General features: G+C 39.5%; 1 protein-coding gene across 2 annotated transcripts in view; it reads left to right on the top strand.

Moving 5' to 3' along the window:
* The window catches only part of LOC124796430, a 77,522-nt gene extending 58,667 nt beyond the window's left edge, over positions 1–18,855 (top strand). The window contains exons 6-7 of one of the 2 annotated variants that reach the window (XM_047260619.1): positions 211–394; positions 17,746–18,855. In XM_047260619.1, coding sequence (XP_047116575.1) covers positions 211–394; positions 17,746–17,774 — 213 coding nt within the window. In that variant the 3' untranslated portion in view covers positions 17,775–18,855. Of the gene's footprint in view, positions 1–210; positions 395–14,048 lie in introns of both variants that reach the window. The other variant, XM_047260618.1, reaches the window with a different exon arrangement.
* The last annotated feature ends 45 nt before the right edge of the window (positions 18,856–18,900 follow it).

Genomic DNA, 18,900 nt, shown 5'->3' with positions numbered 1-18,900 from the left:
TTAATAGTGAGGTTTTAATTGTCGCCCACAGTAAGGACAATGAGCATTGGGGTACACAGTGGTGGTGGTGGTGGTGGTGGTGGTGGTGGTGGTGGGAGGGGGGAGGCAACAAAAGGGTAGAGGCTGGGGGGGGGGGGGGGTGTGGAATTTACATATAACTTTTTTCTGGTTGGGTAATTTGTTTCAGTTTATGTAATTGGGCTATTTCAGGACAGTTTAACACACAATGGGAAGAAAACTCCATTGAAATTGATCTCACCTCGTCATTCAAGGGGGCATTCAAGTGATTGCCTCAAAGAATTGTCTGCAGAAGCACTAAGTTCCTGTCAAGTTCCGACTCCAACTAAGTTGGGATCTTCACCTCATCAACACCGTTCCTCCAGTGAAACACGTGGTTTGTATAACTTTTTATTTTTTACTTATTTAGTGTTGGGTGTCAAACTATATCAGTATTAATCTATTGCTGAGTTAATGTTTTGTTAAATATATTTTTAGTAGTTTTGAAAAATGTGCACCATCATGCATAACTGCGAAACATAGCTTTGCTAACTTTTAACATTGAAATTAATTTTGAAGAATTTTTTCATTGTAGTAATTGTGTGCAGTAGTTTTCATTAGTAGAAAGTGATTGGAAATTCTTATTTATTGATTAGTTGCTGTTGTTGCAAGTGACATTCACCCCTAAAAGATGTTTTAGTCTGTGTTTCACAGTTATTTTTATTATTAAAATCCAAAATGACATACAAACACTAATGCAGATTGTAGATATAGTACGAACAAAAGTCACTAGATCACAAGCCGATCAGGAGATCAAACAGAATCTGAGGTTTTCCGAATGGTGACGTAAACTGTTCAAACAGGTCAAGCTGTGCTACCCGTACTTGAAAAACTAAAAATGGAGCCAAGACGATAGAAGACAAATTCTCCAGGAACACAATGAGGTACTTATTGGAGGATTTAACAACAGATGGCAAACTAATTGTCTTTTCATACAGGTGAAGATGTATTCATTCCGTTGACACCCAGTGATTCAAATATGCCCTTCGATTTAAAGTGATTGCAGTTTCCCATGCACTTGCATTTGCTATGACTACTAACAAGGCACAGAGCCAGTTGCTTTGCTTGGCAGATATCATGGGCAACACTAGGTACTGCAGCTGGTTTTTAATAATGTTCAGTTCTGTTGGTAGATCTTTGTCCCTCATTGGGATTTTCATGGTTTTGTAGGTGATTGTTCATGAGGTTGATTGTGGCATGGTGTACTGTGGATAGTAGTACAAGGCATAAGGTTATTAGGGTTATGACACTAGCACTGTGTCCCATGTTACATGGGAACCAAATACTGGGGAGGTTGGTGCTGATCACTGATGATGTCCTGGTCCATTCCTCAAACTCTGGAGGTGGCATATTGCTTTTAATGGAGACGAGCCAGGAATGGCCTTGGGAGGAAATCTGAAATTTTTTTGCATTGTTTAGCACTTCAGGCTGTGTATGTAAGTAGCATCTGCTCACAGAGCTGTGCACAAACTCGGGTTCGAACACAAAGAAACGAAAGTGGATCTACTGACAAGTTTAATTGTTGTTGTGTGGCACGAAGGTACTGAAATTGGATATTGCAGTCTGTGCATGTTGGAGAAATTGATCCTGTAAGATGTTCTTTTTCTGATGAAGTGTGGTTTAATTTGTTGTGGTGTATTAACTTGGAACAATTAATATTATAGTTCTGAAAATCATGATATATCAAGAACCTCTGCATTATGTGGGTGTGTTGTGCAGTTATTGCAACATGAATTATTGGACCAGTGTTTTTTCACTGGACAATAACTTCTGACAGATATCTAAGCACTATACTGCAAACTTTTTTTTAGACAACTAACAACAAATGAATGGATATACAGTTATTTCATGTTGGCTAATGGAAGACTGCAGGCTGCAAATGCGTCTGTGTCAGTATTACAAGATGTTTTGGTGATAGAAACTATCCTCTTGTCACAGTTAGTAATTCCTGTTGCATTAATTGCACACAACATGTACTTTTTCACCGTAGATTGTAATTTTATCCACGTAACTTTGTGTTGCCTATAGTCAAACAGTTACGTGGTATGAACTCTGGTTGTAGTGGTCTCTTGTAGTTTCTCATTTTGGACTCTGAGTTGTTGCATTAGTGCATTCTTTTGTGCTACTATACAGTCCTGCATTGTAAGGAATCGAAAAAGACTGTGCATATTGTGTGAAGACAGAAGGGGAACAGATTGCTGCCCGGGAACAGCTAGGAACAGTGTTAGTCCTAGTCAGCAGGCTTCAAGCAGCTGCTCTAATCTGCAGTGTCATTGACACGCCTGCTACGGAAGCTGTGGTATCTTCAGTGCCACTGGAAACCTCTAGAAACTCTGCTGCTGATGTGCCCTCCTCTGTGCATGATCTAGCCAGTTTCTTACTGCCTCCATTATTAGGCAGAGAATTGTAAGGACCCCTCAGGGATTAAGCTCTCATGTAGCAGATGTATGTGTGGCAAGCACATGTAGGTTTTTTTTAGATTAGAAGAACTCCTCAGTAGTCTCAGTGATGGTGTACATGCTGTGCTTAGAAGAACAGTTACATCAACTACAGAGGATTACATTTCTTGTAAATGAGAAAGAGAACATATTAATGTGGTATTTGTTAACTGCAGGAGTGTCCATGGTAAGGTCCCAGAATTAGTCTCACTTCTTACATGTAACAGTTTACATAGTAGTATTAGCCACAGAAAGCTAGTCAACAGGAAGGAGTAACAGCAAAATCCTAAATGTAATTTTAAATATACAGGATGAATCACCAAAAACTTGCACTGCAAATATTGCAGAAATGGAAAGTGCTGTTGATGTGTGGTTCATAGTATGGATTGGTAGACAGGGGCTCATACTGTTAGCCAGTTTTGATTTTAATAATACTTAGAAAGAGTATTTTTTGTACAAACATACTCTTTTTTTTTAAATGGAACAGTACCTGTTGACACTAACAAACTAAAAGTAGGATATATTAGAATGTCAATGGTGTTCATTACAGGAGTCTAGTGCAAGTCATTTACAAGATATCGTATTGTGCAAAGTTTCCACACAGACATTTGTTTGTGCCATTCAACCTCCATAGTTGATAGGTACAATGCTGTTATGCTTGCTTAAAGTGTGCTTATGTGTCCCTTGATTGCATTGTGACTTGCTGGTCAGTTGATATGTGACAGTCCAAGCAGTATGTTGTGAGTGGACGATGTGGTTTACCAATGCAGAAAAAGCCAACATGCACATAGTGTATGGAGAGAATAGGAAGAATGCAGTTTGTTCTTGTATGGTGTATGTGGCAAGATATCCCAATAGACATCAACCATCTCAGCTGTTATTTATCAACCTCTTCAGCCAGTTATGTGAAAGTGGTAGTGTAACACCTATAAAATGTAACAGAAAAAAATAAATGATGACAGAAGAGGAGGAAATTAATGTTCTTGCTGCTGTTGCAGTTGATCCACACATTAGCTCCTGCACAGTTGCACAAGGAAGCAGCATGAGTCAGGGAAGTGACCTACACATTCTCCATCGACATAGGTTCCATCCCTATCACATCTCTCTCCATCAAGAGCTACATAGGAACAGTTATGAGAATGGTGTTAACTTTTGTACACAGGCATTAAGACAGGCTGGATCACATATCTTGTTTAGTGATGGAGCAACATTTACCAATCATGACCAGGTAAACCACCTCAACATGCACTACTGGTCCGTTGACAATGCCCGTTGGTTTCATCAGGTGGAACGTCAGCGTCCATGGAGTGTAAACATGCATTGTGGGATAGTGAACCATCAGCTTGTAGGCTCGTGTTTCATAGGCAGAATGTTGAAGATGCACAAGTATTGTAGCCTCATAACAGACCATCTTCCACAAATGCTAGAAGAGGTTCCTCTGCAGACTAGGAGGTACCTGTAGTACCAACATGATGGCTGTCCAGCCCATAGTGCATGAAGTACTACAGCATGTCTTCATGAATTATTTCCAAATCGTTGGATTAGATGCAGAGGATCTGTACCTTGTCCAGTCCATTCCCCTTGATTTTTCTTGAGGAAAGCTGAAAGACGCTGTTTACAAGGACATACCAAATAACCTGATGATATGCAGCTTTGTGTTACTGCAACCTGCTCATACATCTCTGCTTGGTGAAAGACTACTTTTTCGTGTACCAACCTTGGTCTCTTTTCAACGGACACAAGTTTCAAACAATCCAACAATGAAGCATAACAGGGTCCAGTTCGGCCTTTTTTCAAGTTCTGTATAATGAGATACCTTGGGAATCCCAAAAAAACGGTGGCTATCACCATACCAGCTGATGATACGGTCTTTGCCCTCTTTGGTGCACTTTCACCAGCCCTTGTTAATTGTTTTGACAGCCATTTTGTCCAGGTTTCCCATCGACAGTAAGCAATCATGACACACACCTCCCCCACAGTTTCTTCATAGTCAGTTCTACATGCAGGATATTATGCACTCATTCAGTTGAAATGCCTACAGTCTCAGCAATCTCAAAAATTTTTATTTGGAGGTCTTGCATTACCATACCATTGATTTTGTCAGTAGTTTCTCTTGTGGTGACAATTGGATGGACAGAGTGCGCTTCATCTTCAGTGCTTGTCCATCCATGTTTAAATTCATTCACCCAAAAGTAAATGGTCTTCAATGGTGGTGCAGAGTCCCTGTAAATTTCATACAATTATGTTTTGATTTTTATGGCTGTCCACCCCTTCAAAAAACTGTTTAATAACAGCGCAAAACTCAATTTTCTCCATTCTCAGTTACATCTGACTGGATTGATTGGACCAGTGTTTTGTGAGCAGAATTCTCTCACATGCCTTACCTATGACTGGCTCTATGTGCACATTCTGTTTCAAATCTCTACAAATGGTTACATCCATATTTGTATGAGTTGACCAATTCAAGTTGTGACTCATCGAAACTGTTGTGGTTTTTTCCCCCTTATTTTATTTCTCTCTCTCTTTTTTTTTAAAAAAAGTGCACAATTTTACATTTTTTAACATGTGGAGCAAATTGTCAGTCTTCGCACCACCTTGAAATCTTATCAAGATCTGACTCAATATTTATACAGCTTTTTATCAAGATCTGACTCAATATTTATACAGCTTTTTACTGGCAGTACTTCATTATACATAGTCATATCAACTGCGAGAAGTCTGAAGTTACTATTAATATTATGTACACAGTCATTAATATACAACATGAACAGCAAAAGTCCCGACACACTTCCCTGTGGCACACCTTAAGCTATTTAATCTATGTGTCTCCCCTTCCAGACTGACCTTCTGTATCCTACCTACCAAGGTATCTTCAGTCCAATCACAAATTTCATTATATACCACATATGATCATATTTTTGATAATAAATGTAGGCATGGTACAGAGTCAGATGATTTTCAAAAAAATCAGTAAGTACTATATCCACCGGTAAGCATTGATCCATGGCTTTCAGGATGTCATATGAGAAAAGTGTGAGTGGGGTTTCACAATATCAGTGTTTAAGAAATCCATGCTGTTTGGTATAAAGGAGGTCTTTCTGTTGCATATACATCATTATGTTTGAGCCCAGAATATATTCCAAGATTCTACAAGAAACACATGTCAATGACATTCTGTGGTAGTTCTGTTACCCTTCTTGTAGAGGGGTGTGATCTGTGCTTTCTTCCGACAGCTGGACATGGTTGTTTGCTTAAGAAACGTAGGTACATTTTTGTTAAAATTTGGTATAGAGTCTGACAAGAATTCCATCATGCCCTGCGGCTTTGTTTAGTTTTTGTCATTTTAACTGTTTCTCAACACAATGACACTAATATCTATATAATCCGTCTTTGCAGTGATGTGAGAATTAAATTAGGATGGCATACCTGGATTTTTCTTTGCAAGGTAACATTTGAAAATGGAGGTCAACATTTTTGCTTTACTACCCATAGTTTCAGTTTCTGTCTAATACATGAGTGTCTGGACACTAACTTGGGTACTAATAACAGCCTTTTGGGAGGGATCCTTTGATATGCTATGCATCATCTTACAGCTGATCTGAAAACTGCATCAAATAGTTAAGCAACTGTGTTATAGGACTGCCTGGCTAGCCATGCGGTCTAACGCACTGCTCCCTGATCGGAAAGGCATGCCGGTCCCTGGCACGAATCCACCCAGTGGATTAGTGTCAAGGTGCAGTCTCCTGGCCGGCCTGTGGATGGTTTTCAAGGTGGTTTTCCATCTACCTCGGCGAATGTGGGCTTGTTCCCCTTATTTTGCCTCAGTTACACTATGTCAGCGATTACTGCACAAACACTGTCTCCACGTACGCGTACACCATAATTCACCATAATTGCTCTACCATGCAAACATTTGGGGTTACACTCGTCTGGTAAGATACATTCCTGGGGGGGGGGGGGGGGGGGGGGGGGGCTTCCAGTGGGGGCTGAACTGCACAATACCCTGGGTTCAGTGTGGGGCAGCGGTGGGGTGGGTGGCCTGCTGTGACCTGTTGTGGGGCTGTGAACCACTGAGGGCTATGGCGGGACGAAACCTTTCCATCTTTTCTAGGTCCCCAATTTAAATACACAACTGCATTATTAGGATGATGTGTTAGACCTGAACTATTCAATTCAGTTAACATAGTTTGCAGCTCGTGGTCTTGCGGTAGCGTTCTCGCTTCCCGCGCTCGGGGTTCCGGGTTCGATTCCTGGCGGGGACAGGGATTTTCTCCGCCTCATGATGACTGGGTGTTGTGTGTTCTTCATCATCATTGACTCGCAAGTCGCCGAAGTGGCGTCAGCTAAAAAGGATTTGCAATACGGTGGCCAAACTTCCCCTCATGGGGCGTCCCGGCCAACAATGCCATACGATCATTTCATTTCAGTTAGCAGAGAGGAAGAAATCAGTGACCATAAGGCTGTTTAACATCAATGACTCCAGGTATTGAAAGAAATGCTAAAAAGAAAGGAAATATTTTTTCTTGACAAATATGACAGGAAACAGATTGCAGATTATTGAAGCAGCCAACAACAAATGACATGTATGCTGAGGATGACAAAACTCTTGGTATTATACAATTGCAGTGCTAGAAAGTTGTTATTGCAAAGATTACTTCATCACAGATTTAAGCAAAGTCAAAGTGTGTTGACAAACAAAGTGTGAGCAAAGGCCAAAATAGCATAATGGGAGCAATATAAGCAGCATTCAAAGAATTAAATATTGAAATGTTGCCCATCAATTTGATGAAAAATCCTCAGTACATGAAATTGTTAAATGGATGTAAATCATCTTTTCACTCACTCATTGAACACAAGTAAAATATTACAGAGAAAGGGTTGAAATGCTGAAGTCAGGCTTCTCAAATTATTTCACTGCAGATCATCGTTCTGCTTTCAATCATTGCATGAATGCTGGAACGACTTACATTGAGGCAAATGACTACAGAATAGAAAATCAAATTGTAATTAATGCAGTAGAGAAGTACACCTGTATGAATCCCTACAGATTACGAGCAGAATATTGTAGGTTATTAGAGCATAAACGTTTCCAAGTGATAGGAAAGAGGTACAGGCCATTGCCATTTTAAAAAGAGTTGTTGGATTGGTGAATGTAGTTGTAGATCTGCTGCTGTCATTTAGTGTCATATTTAATGCTTGTGTTATGAAGTTTTTGAAGAAAATGTATCTACAAACAAAGATCTTGTAAAACTCGGCTCACTCTGTCTGTCCATGGGATCCAAAGAGCCACAGATAATGATGCAAAGGTTGAGACTGGGTTCCTTGACTTGCAAAAGGCGTTCAGTACTTTCTACACTGCTTTTTAGTACGGAATATGAGCCAATGGAAAATCAGACCAGCTTCAAGACTGGATTAAGAATTTCCTAGCAGATACAACTCATCATATTGTTCCTAATGGGGAAACACCACCATATGCAAAATTTACTTTGGGTGTAGTTCAAAGGCTAGATACTACTGGAAGCTCGATGAGGCTGTTTGTGGATGATGTACCTTGGAAAGTTTCAGTACCAGAAAACTATAGCAAAATGCAGGAAGCTCTGCAAAGGATTGGCAGTGTGCAGAGTGGCAGTGGACCCTCGATTTAAATAAATGTAACATATGGCACATAAATCATGTTGACAGTAAATCATTTAAAACAGTTGTGACAGTAAAAATATTTGAGTATCAATCCTGACTGATCTAAAGTTGAATACCAACATAATTAATTGTGGGTTGGGAAAAGTTGATGACAGACTGAGAGTAATTGAAGTAAATGTAAGAATGCAGTTTGTTTACAGAAGAAAGGATTTATACTTTCTTGTCAGATGTTCATTTAATAAACTTGGAGAAGCTCATAAAGATCCAGTGGCATGTGCTGCAAGAGAGACGTTGTGCATTACGGGGAGGTTCACTGTTAAAATATTGAGAGTGAATGTTCCAAGAAGAATAAGACATCATATTAGTTCCTCCCACATACATCCCAAGAAATCACCATCATATGAAAGTCAGATAAATTAAGAGTTCATACAGAATAATATTATGAGGAAAGCTGCTACTCACCATATACTGAAAATGATGAGTCGCAGATAGGCACAACAAAAAGACTTTCACACTTAAAAGCTTTCGGCCAAAGGCCTTCGTCAACAATAGACACCCATACGCGCGCACGCACACACACTCACACAAACAGAAACTCTCACACATGATTGCAGTGTCAGGCAGCTGAAACCACTCTGTGAGCACCAGCACCAGTGCATGATGGGAGTGGCGACTGGGTAAGGAGGAGGCTTGGGCAGGGAGGGAGAGGGATAGTATGGTGGGGATTGTGGACAGTCAAGTGCTGCAGGTTAGGTGGGGAGGGCAGGGGAGAGGTAGGGAGGGGGGAGGGAAGTAGTGGAAAAGGAGAGAAATAAATAAAAAGACTGGGTGTTGTGGTGAAATGACAGCTGTGTAGTGCTGGAATGGGAGCAGGAAGGGGTTAGGTGGGTGAGGACAGCGACTAAAGAAGGTTGAGGCCAGGAGAGTTACGAGAACATGGGGTGTATTGCAGGGAAAGTTCCCACCTGCGCAGTTCAGAAAAGCTGGTGTTGGTGGGAAGGATGCATATCACACAGGCTGTGAAGCAGTCATTGAAATGAAGGATATCCTGTTTGACAGCATATTCAGCAACATGTGGTCCACTTGTTTCTTGGCCACAGTTTGTCGGTGGCCATTCAAGCGGACAGACAGTTTGTTGGTTGTCATGCCTACATTGAATGCAGCACAGTGGTTGCAGCTTAGCTTGTAGAACACATGACTGATTTCACAGGTAGCCCTGTCTTTGATGGGGTAGGTGATGTTAGTGACTGGATTGGAGTAGGTGGTGGTGGGAGGGCAAGAGTTTCGATGTGTGTTATGGGTTCCAGGAATTTGGGATTGCGTAGCAGGAGAATCTTGCAGATGGAGAGAAGGTACTGCAAGGAGGTTTGGCCTTGGTTGATATCGTTTTGCAGGACTATGTTAGTGAGGGCTAAGGATTGGCGGAATTTGAACAGGTGGAGGTCATTGTGAAAGTAGGGGTGGCAGCCAGAGGTGGGTAATTTGATGGTAAGGTCATTAGGAAGGATTCCATGAGACAAGCAACAATGCAGGAGCAGTATGTGGGACTGGTATCTGGCTAGGGATAAGGAGACTTTTCTGTATTGACACAGATCTAGGTCCCCCATTTGCTTCACCTGTTCCTACTCAAGCCAGTGAATCACCTCTCGAGACGTTGATCCCCACCTCGAAGATGGCTACATCAGTACCTCCATCCATATCAAACCTACTAACCACCAGCAACACCTCCACTTCGACAGCTGCCAGCCATTCCAGACCAAGAAGTCCCTTCCGTACAGCCTAGCCATCCATGGTCGTCGCATCTGCAGTGACGAGCAGTCCTTCTCGAAATATACCGAGGGTCTCATTGAAGCCTTCACTGACAGTAATTATCCTCCCGACCTTGTACAAAACAAATCTCCCATGCCTTATCTTTCCAGTCTCCCACCACCTCCCAGAGTCTCACCGTCCGGCCACAGAGGAGCATTCCCCTCGTAACTCAGTACTACCAAGGATTGGAGCAACTGCATTACATTCTCCACCTGGGTTTCGATTACCTCTCGTCATGCCCTGAAATGAGAAATGTCCTGCCAACTGTCCTTCTCACCCCTCCCACAGTGGTTTTCTGCCGTTCACCGAACCTACACAATATACTCTTCCATCCTTAAGGCGGGTCCACACTGAGTGCGCCGCGCAATACCGCCTTGCGCGGCTCTGCGCGCTCAGTGTGGACGGTGAACCGCGCTGCGCTGCGTCATGCCGCGCCGCGCGGTTTTCCGGCTGTTGTCAGTACATCAAAGGAAGTGGCGCGTTTGCGCGCGCTCAGTTTAGACAGGGCTTCAGCTTGCTCCATCTTCAGACCATGCGCGCGTTCCAAGTGGAACACAGTGCACGCCTCGGAGCGGTGGGGCGTGGCGGGGCGCGGACGGTGCACTCCCTTCTGTTACAGCTGTGCGCGGGATGCAGCAGCACGGCGCGGCGCGCTCGGTGTGGACCCGCCTTTACACGACCCCTGCTCCCAATCCCTTACCTCACGGCTCATACCCCTGTAATAGGCCTAGATGCAAGACGTGTCCCATACATCCTCCCACCACCACCTACTCCAATCCAGTCACTAACATCACCTACCCATCAAAGGCGGGGCTACCTGTGAAACCAGTCGTATAGTCTACAAGCTAAGCTGCAAACACTGTGCTGCATTCTATGTAGGCATGACAACCAACAAGCTTTCTGTCCCCATGAATGGCCACAGACAAACTGTAGCCAAGAAACAAGTGGACCACCTGTTGCCGAACATGCTGCGAAACATTCTATCCTTAATTTCAATGACTGCTTCACAGCCTGTGCAATATGGATCCTTCCCACCAACACTTTCCCTGCTATACATCCTGTGTTGCCCTCAACTGTTGTTAGTTGCTGTCGTCACCCATCTAGCCCCTTCCCTGCTCCCATTCCAGCACTACACAGCTGTCATTCCACCACCACACCCAGTCTTTTTATTTATTTCTCTCATTTTCCGCTACTTCTCTCCCCCCCTCCCTACCTCTCCCCTTCCCTCCGCCTAACCTGCAGCACTTCACTGTCCACCATCCCCACCATACTATCTCTCTCCCTCCCCGCCCCAGCCTCCTCCTTAACCAGTCGCCATTCCCATCATGCACTGGTGCTGCTGCTCGCAGAGTGGTTTCAGCTGCCTGACACTGCAGTCGTGTGTGTGAGTTGTGTTTGCATGAGTGTGTGTACATGCGTGTGTATGTGTGTCAATTGTTGATGAAGGCATTTGGCCGAAAGCTTCAAATGTGAAAGTCTTTTTGTTGTGCCTATCTGTGACTCAGCATCTTCACTATATGGTGAGTAGCAACTTTCCTTCTCATACATTCCATCCTGGATTTTCCAGAGCTCATACAGTTGTTTACTGACAGTTGTTCTTACCATGGACCACTTGAAAATGGATTGGGAAAAGATTGTAGGATTGTGTTTCTGAAAATTCCCACTGCCTTACCCCCTTATGATGCTTTTGAGTATATGTGTAGGTGGATATGTACCTGTGGATGTTAGTTTTCTCTAAAATTTTGAAATTGCCTTTATGGTCATGCTTATGAGTTTGTAAATCCAAAACTTTCCTACTTGTTTTTGTTTTGTATCCTGAGTTTAATCTTACCACAGAATTAAATGCTTCAATGATAAATCTGATATCAGAGATGCTGCTTGTCGTCTTTGCTGCTTTAAGTATAGTCACTAGGTGGGTGCATTATCTGGCTTATATAAATATTTACAATATTTATTGAAATAATAAACCCCAAATTTCAAAAGAGTTGTAGGTGATAGAGCAGTGGACTTGCATTCTGGAGGAGGAGGAGGATTCCAATCACTGTCTGGCCGCACACATTTAGACATCTGTTTTTTCCTTAAATCATGTAAAGTGGATAATAAGTTTGTTAATTTGGAAACATCAAACCAGATTTCCTACCTATCTTTGTCCAGTTTGCGTTTGTGATCCTTCTCTAATGACCGTATCGGTAAGGGACAATTATTACTTAATCTTGCTTTCTTTCTCCATTCAGAATTGGTAGAGTTATTTCATTGCTTTAGCATATACTTAGCTACAAATTCTGTAGACAACATGACTCAGCCATAATGTACCTATATTGTTGCAGCTGCTACAAGTTATATAAGTTTGTAGTTTATGAGCAAATGGTCAGGTTGAATTGATGGCTTCCATCAAATTGTGCCCAAGGGCCAAGTTGATCTGTTGCTGTCTTGACATTTTGTGATTGATTTTGATGGCCTACACCATTTGGGTCCCTTTTCCGATCCCATCTCTTCTGAATTGTACTGGTGAGAACACTCTTTGCAACACACAGTTCATTCTTGCAGTCGACCAGACCCCAGTCACTGCAAGTCTTTGTAATCCATTTGACACTTTTCCTGAGAAACAATCTCTGCTACTTCCAAATTATCAATGTAAGTATAGACCAGATGTGGCTTGAATTCAAAGAAATAGTATCAACAGCAGTTAATAATTTAACTAACGATGGAGCCCGTCTCCCGTGGTACACAAAATGGGTCAGAACACTGTTGCAGAATGGAAAAAGAAGGCAAAATTTAAATGAACGCAAAATATCGTAGATTTGCGACCCTGTACAGAAGTTCGAAATTTAGTGCAGACTTAAATGCATGATGCTTATAGTGAAACATTGTCTTGAAACCTGGCAGAAAATGCAGTATGTTAGGCTGTTTGCAGATGATGCTGTCGATTATCATCTTGTTAAGTCACCAGAAGATCAAAACAAATTGCAGAATGATTTAGGAAAGAATCTGTATGGTGTGAAAATTCGCAGTTGACCCCAAATATTGGAAAGTATGAGGTCATCCACATGAGTGCTAAAGGGAATCCAATAAACTTCAATTACACGATAAATCAGTCAAATATAAAGGCCATAAGTTCAACTAAATTACAATTACCAACAACTTAAATTGGAAAGAAGGCTTAGAAAATGTAACAGATCTACTAAAGAGACTGGCTACACTACAAATGTCTGTCTTCTTTTGGAGTACTGCTGCGCGGTCTGGGATGCTTACCAGATAAGATTAATGGAGTACACCAAGAAAGTTCAAAGAAGAGCAGCACATTTTGTATTATCATGAAATAGGAGAGAGGGTCTCACTGACATGATAACAGGATCTGAGGTGAACATCATTAAAACAGTCATTTTTCATTGTGGTGGACTTTTCTCATGAAATTTGAATCACTAGTTTCTCTTTTAAATGCGAAAATATTTTGTTCAGGCTGACTTACATAGGGAGAAATGATCATCACAATAAAATAAGGGAAATAAGAGCTCAAACAGAAAGATATAGGCATTAGTTTTTTAAATGTGCTGTTCGAGATTGGAATAATAGAGAATTGTTGTGAAGGTGGTACGATGAACCCTCTGCTGGGCACTTAAGTGTGATTTGTGGAGTATCCATGTAGATGTACTTCTACCCTCCTCCTTCATTGCATTCTTCTGCCCCATGGTGGCCTCACACTCCATGTTTCTCCCCCATTCCACTTTAACTCACCCATGCATTCCTTTCTTTATTCTCTCTTACTCTGGATCTTCTATATCCTTTTGCATTTTAGTGCATTTTTTCTGATGACCGCCCTGCCCCGTGCGCACACACACGTTGCCCTTGGTTCGCTGCATAGGTGAATGTGAATGGATGCTCTGCACCAGTACTACCTCTCATGACTAACTCTGTTCTTCCCTCTTCCAGCTCTGTGTCTTTCCCATGTTGTCCCATTCTGCAAAATATATGAAATGTGTTTTCCATCTTTGAATGTATAAAATTTGTTGGTTCTTAACAAATATGTAGTACATTAGTTCTACATAATTGCAATTCCTTATCAGCAGGCAACAATTTTACTTATTTAGATATATTTTCCTGTTTCAGAACGTAGCCCAAAACCTTTCCTGTTGCTCAATCCTGAAGTGCGTCGGTTGAGTACAAGAAGCTCTGATGACAATGTTCAACTAGTTTCAAAGAATGACGAGTATGAAAGACGCTCTGATATGGACATAACTCCTAATTTACCGCTCCTGTTAGCAAAGCGGTCATCATAATGTTACAAGAGCATCATATGTTCATTAATTAGAATAGTTTTAATACCCACTAGTCATTAATCGAATAATCGAAGGCCATTCTCTAATACATTGATTTACATTGACATTTTGTTAATGTTTTCTGTAATTAATGTACGTATTTTATATTGTACCTGTGAGTAATTATTCACCAAAATGTGACCATTAACTATGAACAGTTGTGTTATCTTACCTTAGGATCTTGTTGCATATGTGTGCTCCCTCTTTTTTTTTTTAAATGTAATTACTGTATAGGTAGTTTCTTTATCATTGTTATTGATCTCAATATTTATAAAAGATAGTGAGCAAAATACCAATGAATGAGCATCTGAACGATGTGCTCCACTGTGTTGGATTCTAGTCATATATTACATGACTGTAGGTTTCCTAAAACAAAAACTATATTCACAGTCATATTTGAACCACCCTTAAAATTTACATAATTATTTCATGATCTGGGGAAGGGGGGTGGTGGGAAGAATTAAGAGACTGTATATTTATACTTAATACAGTTTTAAGGGCAGTTTGTATTGAAGTATTGGTTAATTTCTTTTTTAAGACAGTTGTTAGTTGTATCATTTACTTAGAACCACTATATTTTTTTTTGGAATGTGGAATAATGTTGGATTATTATTATTATTATTATTATTTCATCTGGGGTACATTTGTATTCTGATTTTTCCTTTTCTTCTCTCACTTTGTACTTTGTATAATTCATTTGTTCAGATACTGAGAATACAAATGAAGCACTGCTATTCTTCTCTGTTGCTGTACCAGTGTTCCACACCACCAAATTTGTTACTTAATCCATTGATCTTGCACCTCACTTTTCCTATTTTTAATGTAATCACATATACATACTTTTTTAAAATTTGTCTTCCTTCATAAAATGCTTTAGTTATCTTTGACCTGAGTGTGGATGTGTGTACTAAGACTCATTATTTAGTTTCATTTTACTTCTTTAAAAATGGTATTGGAGCTTTTGTTAATCTGAAACTCTGCAGAATCTTTGACCTACAGAGTTGACATGTCAACAAAAATTCCATTCCTCCCATCATGTGTCAGTGACTCCCAATAGCTTTCCTTATCGCCATTTTGTCCTTCATTGTTGAAGCTATTGGCCAAGTGTGTATTCCAGTGTACACCACAGATTTATTTTTGTGATTAAAATAATATATGAATCATGAGCTTTGTTGAAAATTGAGTTAGGTGGTATGATAGCATCAGATTAAGCTTATTGTCCTGAAAGCTTCAAAATATCACCATACTTTGGTTGATTCCAAATAGTTTGTTGTTGACTTAACTACTTTCCAACCTACATCCCATGTCACATACACCCCACACAGCAACTAATATACTAGGAGAAAAATGTTGAATTGTGTGCTCACTTGTTCAGTCATGTTAAAGTTAGATAGATAGGTAGAATCACTTAAACTTGAGCTGAAGGAATATTTGTGAATTACTATAATTGAGAATGTATGGTTATACTTGACAGCACAAAACGGCTAACAGGAAGTGTGGTCGTCAGAAAAATGTGATCCTAGAGATTAATAATAATTAAGAACATTGACTTATAAGATGTGTAGTTCACAGAAGCTCACAATGATTCGGCAAGGAATCTGGGATTCTGGAAATGTGAAATTATTGCATGTTTTATGTGTTGTTGTTGAATTAATTTGGATTTTAAATTTTTCATATTGTGTGGTAGTGGGCTTGCAATGTTCCAAAGGGGAAAGGTTCATTATTGGCTGTTCTTATAGATTGTTCAAAACTGTTATGAACCAGTTGTTAAGCAAAGCCCTTGTTTCTGTGAAATGTTTGTTTTAATGCTGACCACTGATGTCGTTCAAAGCAGGATTCAGTTTCAGATCTGCTCTGGAAAAGTTTCTGTTTGTACTAAATTGGTTGTGACAAATTGCTTATGGCCTTTGCGTTTTGTATGCCATATTATTTCTCTCCTGTTTTCAGTTCCAAATGATAATTTGAGCAGAGACACATTTTTGAGATATTGAAACATGATACTGTGAAAATATTTTTTTGAAAATTGCCAGTGATGTTTGAATTGCAACATCCTCACAGTTTGTAGTAGATTTTAAGGAATAGTAGTGCCTTCTGAAAGCTGCTTATACAAAATATTTGGAGCTTAGCAACAACTATTCTCTGTATTACAGCATGTTATTTACAGAACTGATATTCAGTGTGTGTGTGTATGTTCACAATAAAACATAAATTCAGATTTATTACTCCTAAGATGAATCAGTGCTGGCTACATTTAGAGATTTACTGGTTTTTGAGATAGTATATAAAAGTTATCTGTGGATTGCAATACTGAAGATTCCATAAATTCAGTTGTTAGACCTGTTGAATCTCAGAAAGATATAAAATGTAACTTGAGAAGTGTTTGAAGTGTCAGTGACAAAATTTCACTCTTTATGGAAACTCTAGATTTTTAAAGGGTTTTGAAATGGGGATGCTTGTTCATATATTATATGGATGTTTGTAGGGTACATAGTTTAGTACAAGCTATTCAGTAATCAGTCATTACAAGCAGAAGATTGGTGTAAATACTTATTACAGTGTTAAAAAAATTTAGCTTATGCAGCTCATAACAGTCCATGTTTTTACCAGTATGAGATCAGGTGACTTCCATTATATTTCCATTGTGGTTTGTACCCTTTATGCTTGGGATAAGGAAGGATCATCTGTGCAAGAACTGAATTACCCCCTTGATAGTTTAGCCGAAAATGGATTCCATTGATGCTTTTTAAGAGAGTGAAGTTCAGTTACTCGAAAATTGTCAGGATACCATTTCCTTTCATGGTGTGCTTAGGATTTGCATTAATCAGGCACCCTTCCCTCCCTTTCCTTGTCTCTCTCTACTTTATTTATGAGTACAGTGGCCTACATGTCTCTTTCAGGAAGAAAAATTTGGTTTCTTTATTATCGTTTATCCTCAATAATGGAAATCATTGTAGCAGAAGTCAAATACATGCAGAAGTAACTTAAAAATGATGTTGTGAGGCTGGCCTGGACTTCCGTGTTTTTGTCAGCTATGGAATTGAGTTACTTTGTAAGTAACATCAGACATGGCTGGTTGTTGAAGGCAGATAATACACCTTCCTCAGTGTGTACTATCTGGAAGTAATAATCACAGCTTCCTTCCTTCTCCAAAGTGTATTACAAGGCTGTAACTTCTTTTTCTCAAGATTCAACTGCTATTGTCTCTTCAGAAATTATAAGTGAGAGAATTTAATTATAGTTTTTCAGTGCCTGGCGAAACTGCCGAAAAAAAAATGTCCTGTAGCATGTTGTTTTTCAGTGTCAGTGATGTCTTTTTAAAAAGGCAACTAGCAGAAGTTGCTTTCAGTTAGCACACAGAGTTTGCATTTAATTTTATTAAATAAAGAAGTTTTTATATTTTTATGAAGTGTGTTAATGTTACAGTTTAGAATTTACAAATTCTGAATGGGTGCTATTATAAAATGTAATAATTAAATTAATCTTTTCAGTGAAAAACATACTAAGAAAGGAAGCATAACTAGAAGTTCAGCAACTTTATAATGGTGGCATGTGTACAGAATCACATGCTTTCATCTTATAGAATGTATAACAAAGAAAACATTTAAGATTTAGAATATCAACTTTTTTATTAGTTTTTGAGGTAATATTATTGCCTCCAGTGTTTTATAAGGAAGAAGTGTTGAACTGTGTGCTTCCCTTTTCCCTTATGATATTGTCTTTGTGAATGTCCAGGGTGTCCGTTGCATTCCAAGCTGTAATGTGCTGACAATGATTTTAGTTGGGTGAGATTATCTGTTTTATTAATTTTTTATTTTTTGTATGTATAATAAAGTGGCATCACATATCATACTTCCTCTTTAACAATATGAGAGTGAAATGTGATATTTTTTCTGATATAGATGCTAAAGTTCTTCTGTCTACAAATATTAATCTGAAACTAGTTGTAAAACAGAAGGTAAAGACAAATCTAATACCTGTGGTGCTCCATTAGTTTTGGATTTGGTATGCTTCTCAGTGTAGTATTTGTGAAGCGGTGAAGGAGCTGCAAATCATAAATTATTATAGGTTGTTACTATTTAATGAACAGCTCTTACATTTTAAGTTTCTATGCTATATGTTTCTGTGTACAGACTTCAGAGATATTATTTATCTGTTGAGTTGGTTCTCAATTGTTTGTCATGTGATTTGTTGCTTGGAGTGTGTGTGTCTGAAATGCTGCAGTCAAACTTTTATAGAACTAGATTGAGAAGAGTGTTTTTTCCTGTGATAAAAAAGTAAGAAAATTATTTTCTGGATAATTACTAAATGAGTGTCTTTACTTCTTCAACTTCAAGTGGTACTGTTGTGCTGATTTTATAAACACTTTGACAAGTGTGTTAAATTATGCATTGTTAAATAATGTTTAATACTCACATATTTATATTTGCCAAAATTCTCCAAAGGGAGAAAGGATGCAAAATGTTTGTTTCAGATTCTTGTACTGTACAGTTTCAGTGATATATTATCAATGTATAATAATGCAGTACAAACTTATTATGATTTTGTTAGAGCACCAAACAAGATTGCTGAGTAAATGCTTCCAAATATTCTACAATAAAAGTCCACAAATATTTGTGTGTTGTTGCACTATAATTGGATTGTCA

This window comes from Schistocerca piceifrons, chromosome 4 (genome assembly GCF_021461385.2).
Source record: "Schistocerca piceifrons isolate TAMUIC-IGC-003096 chromosome 4, iqSchPice1.1, whole genome shotgun sequence".
Taxonomy (NCBI): domain Eukaryota; kingdom Metazoa; phylum Arthropoda; class Insecta; order Orthoptera; family Acrididae; genus Schistocerca; species Schistocerca piceifrons.
This window is presented reverse-complemented; position numbering and strand designations above follow the sequence as displayed.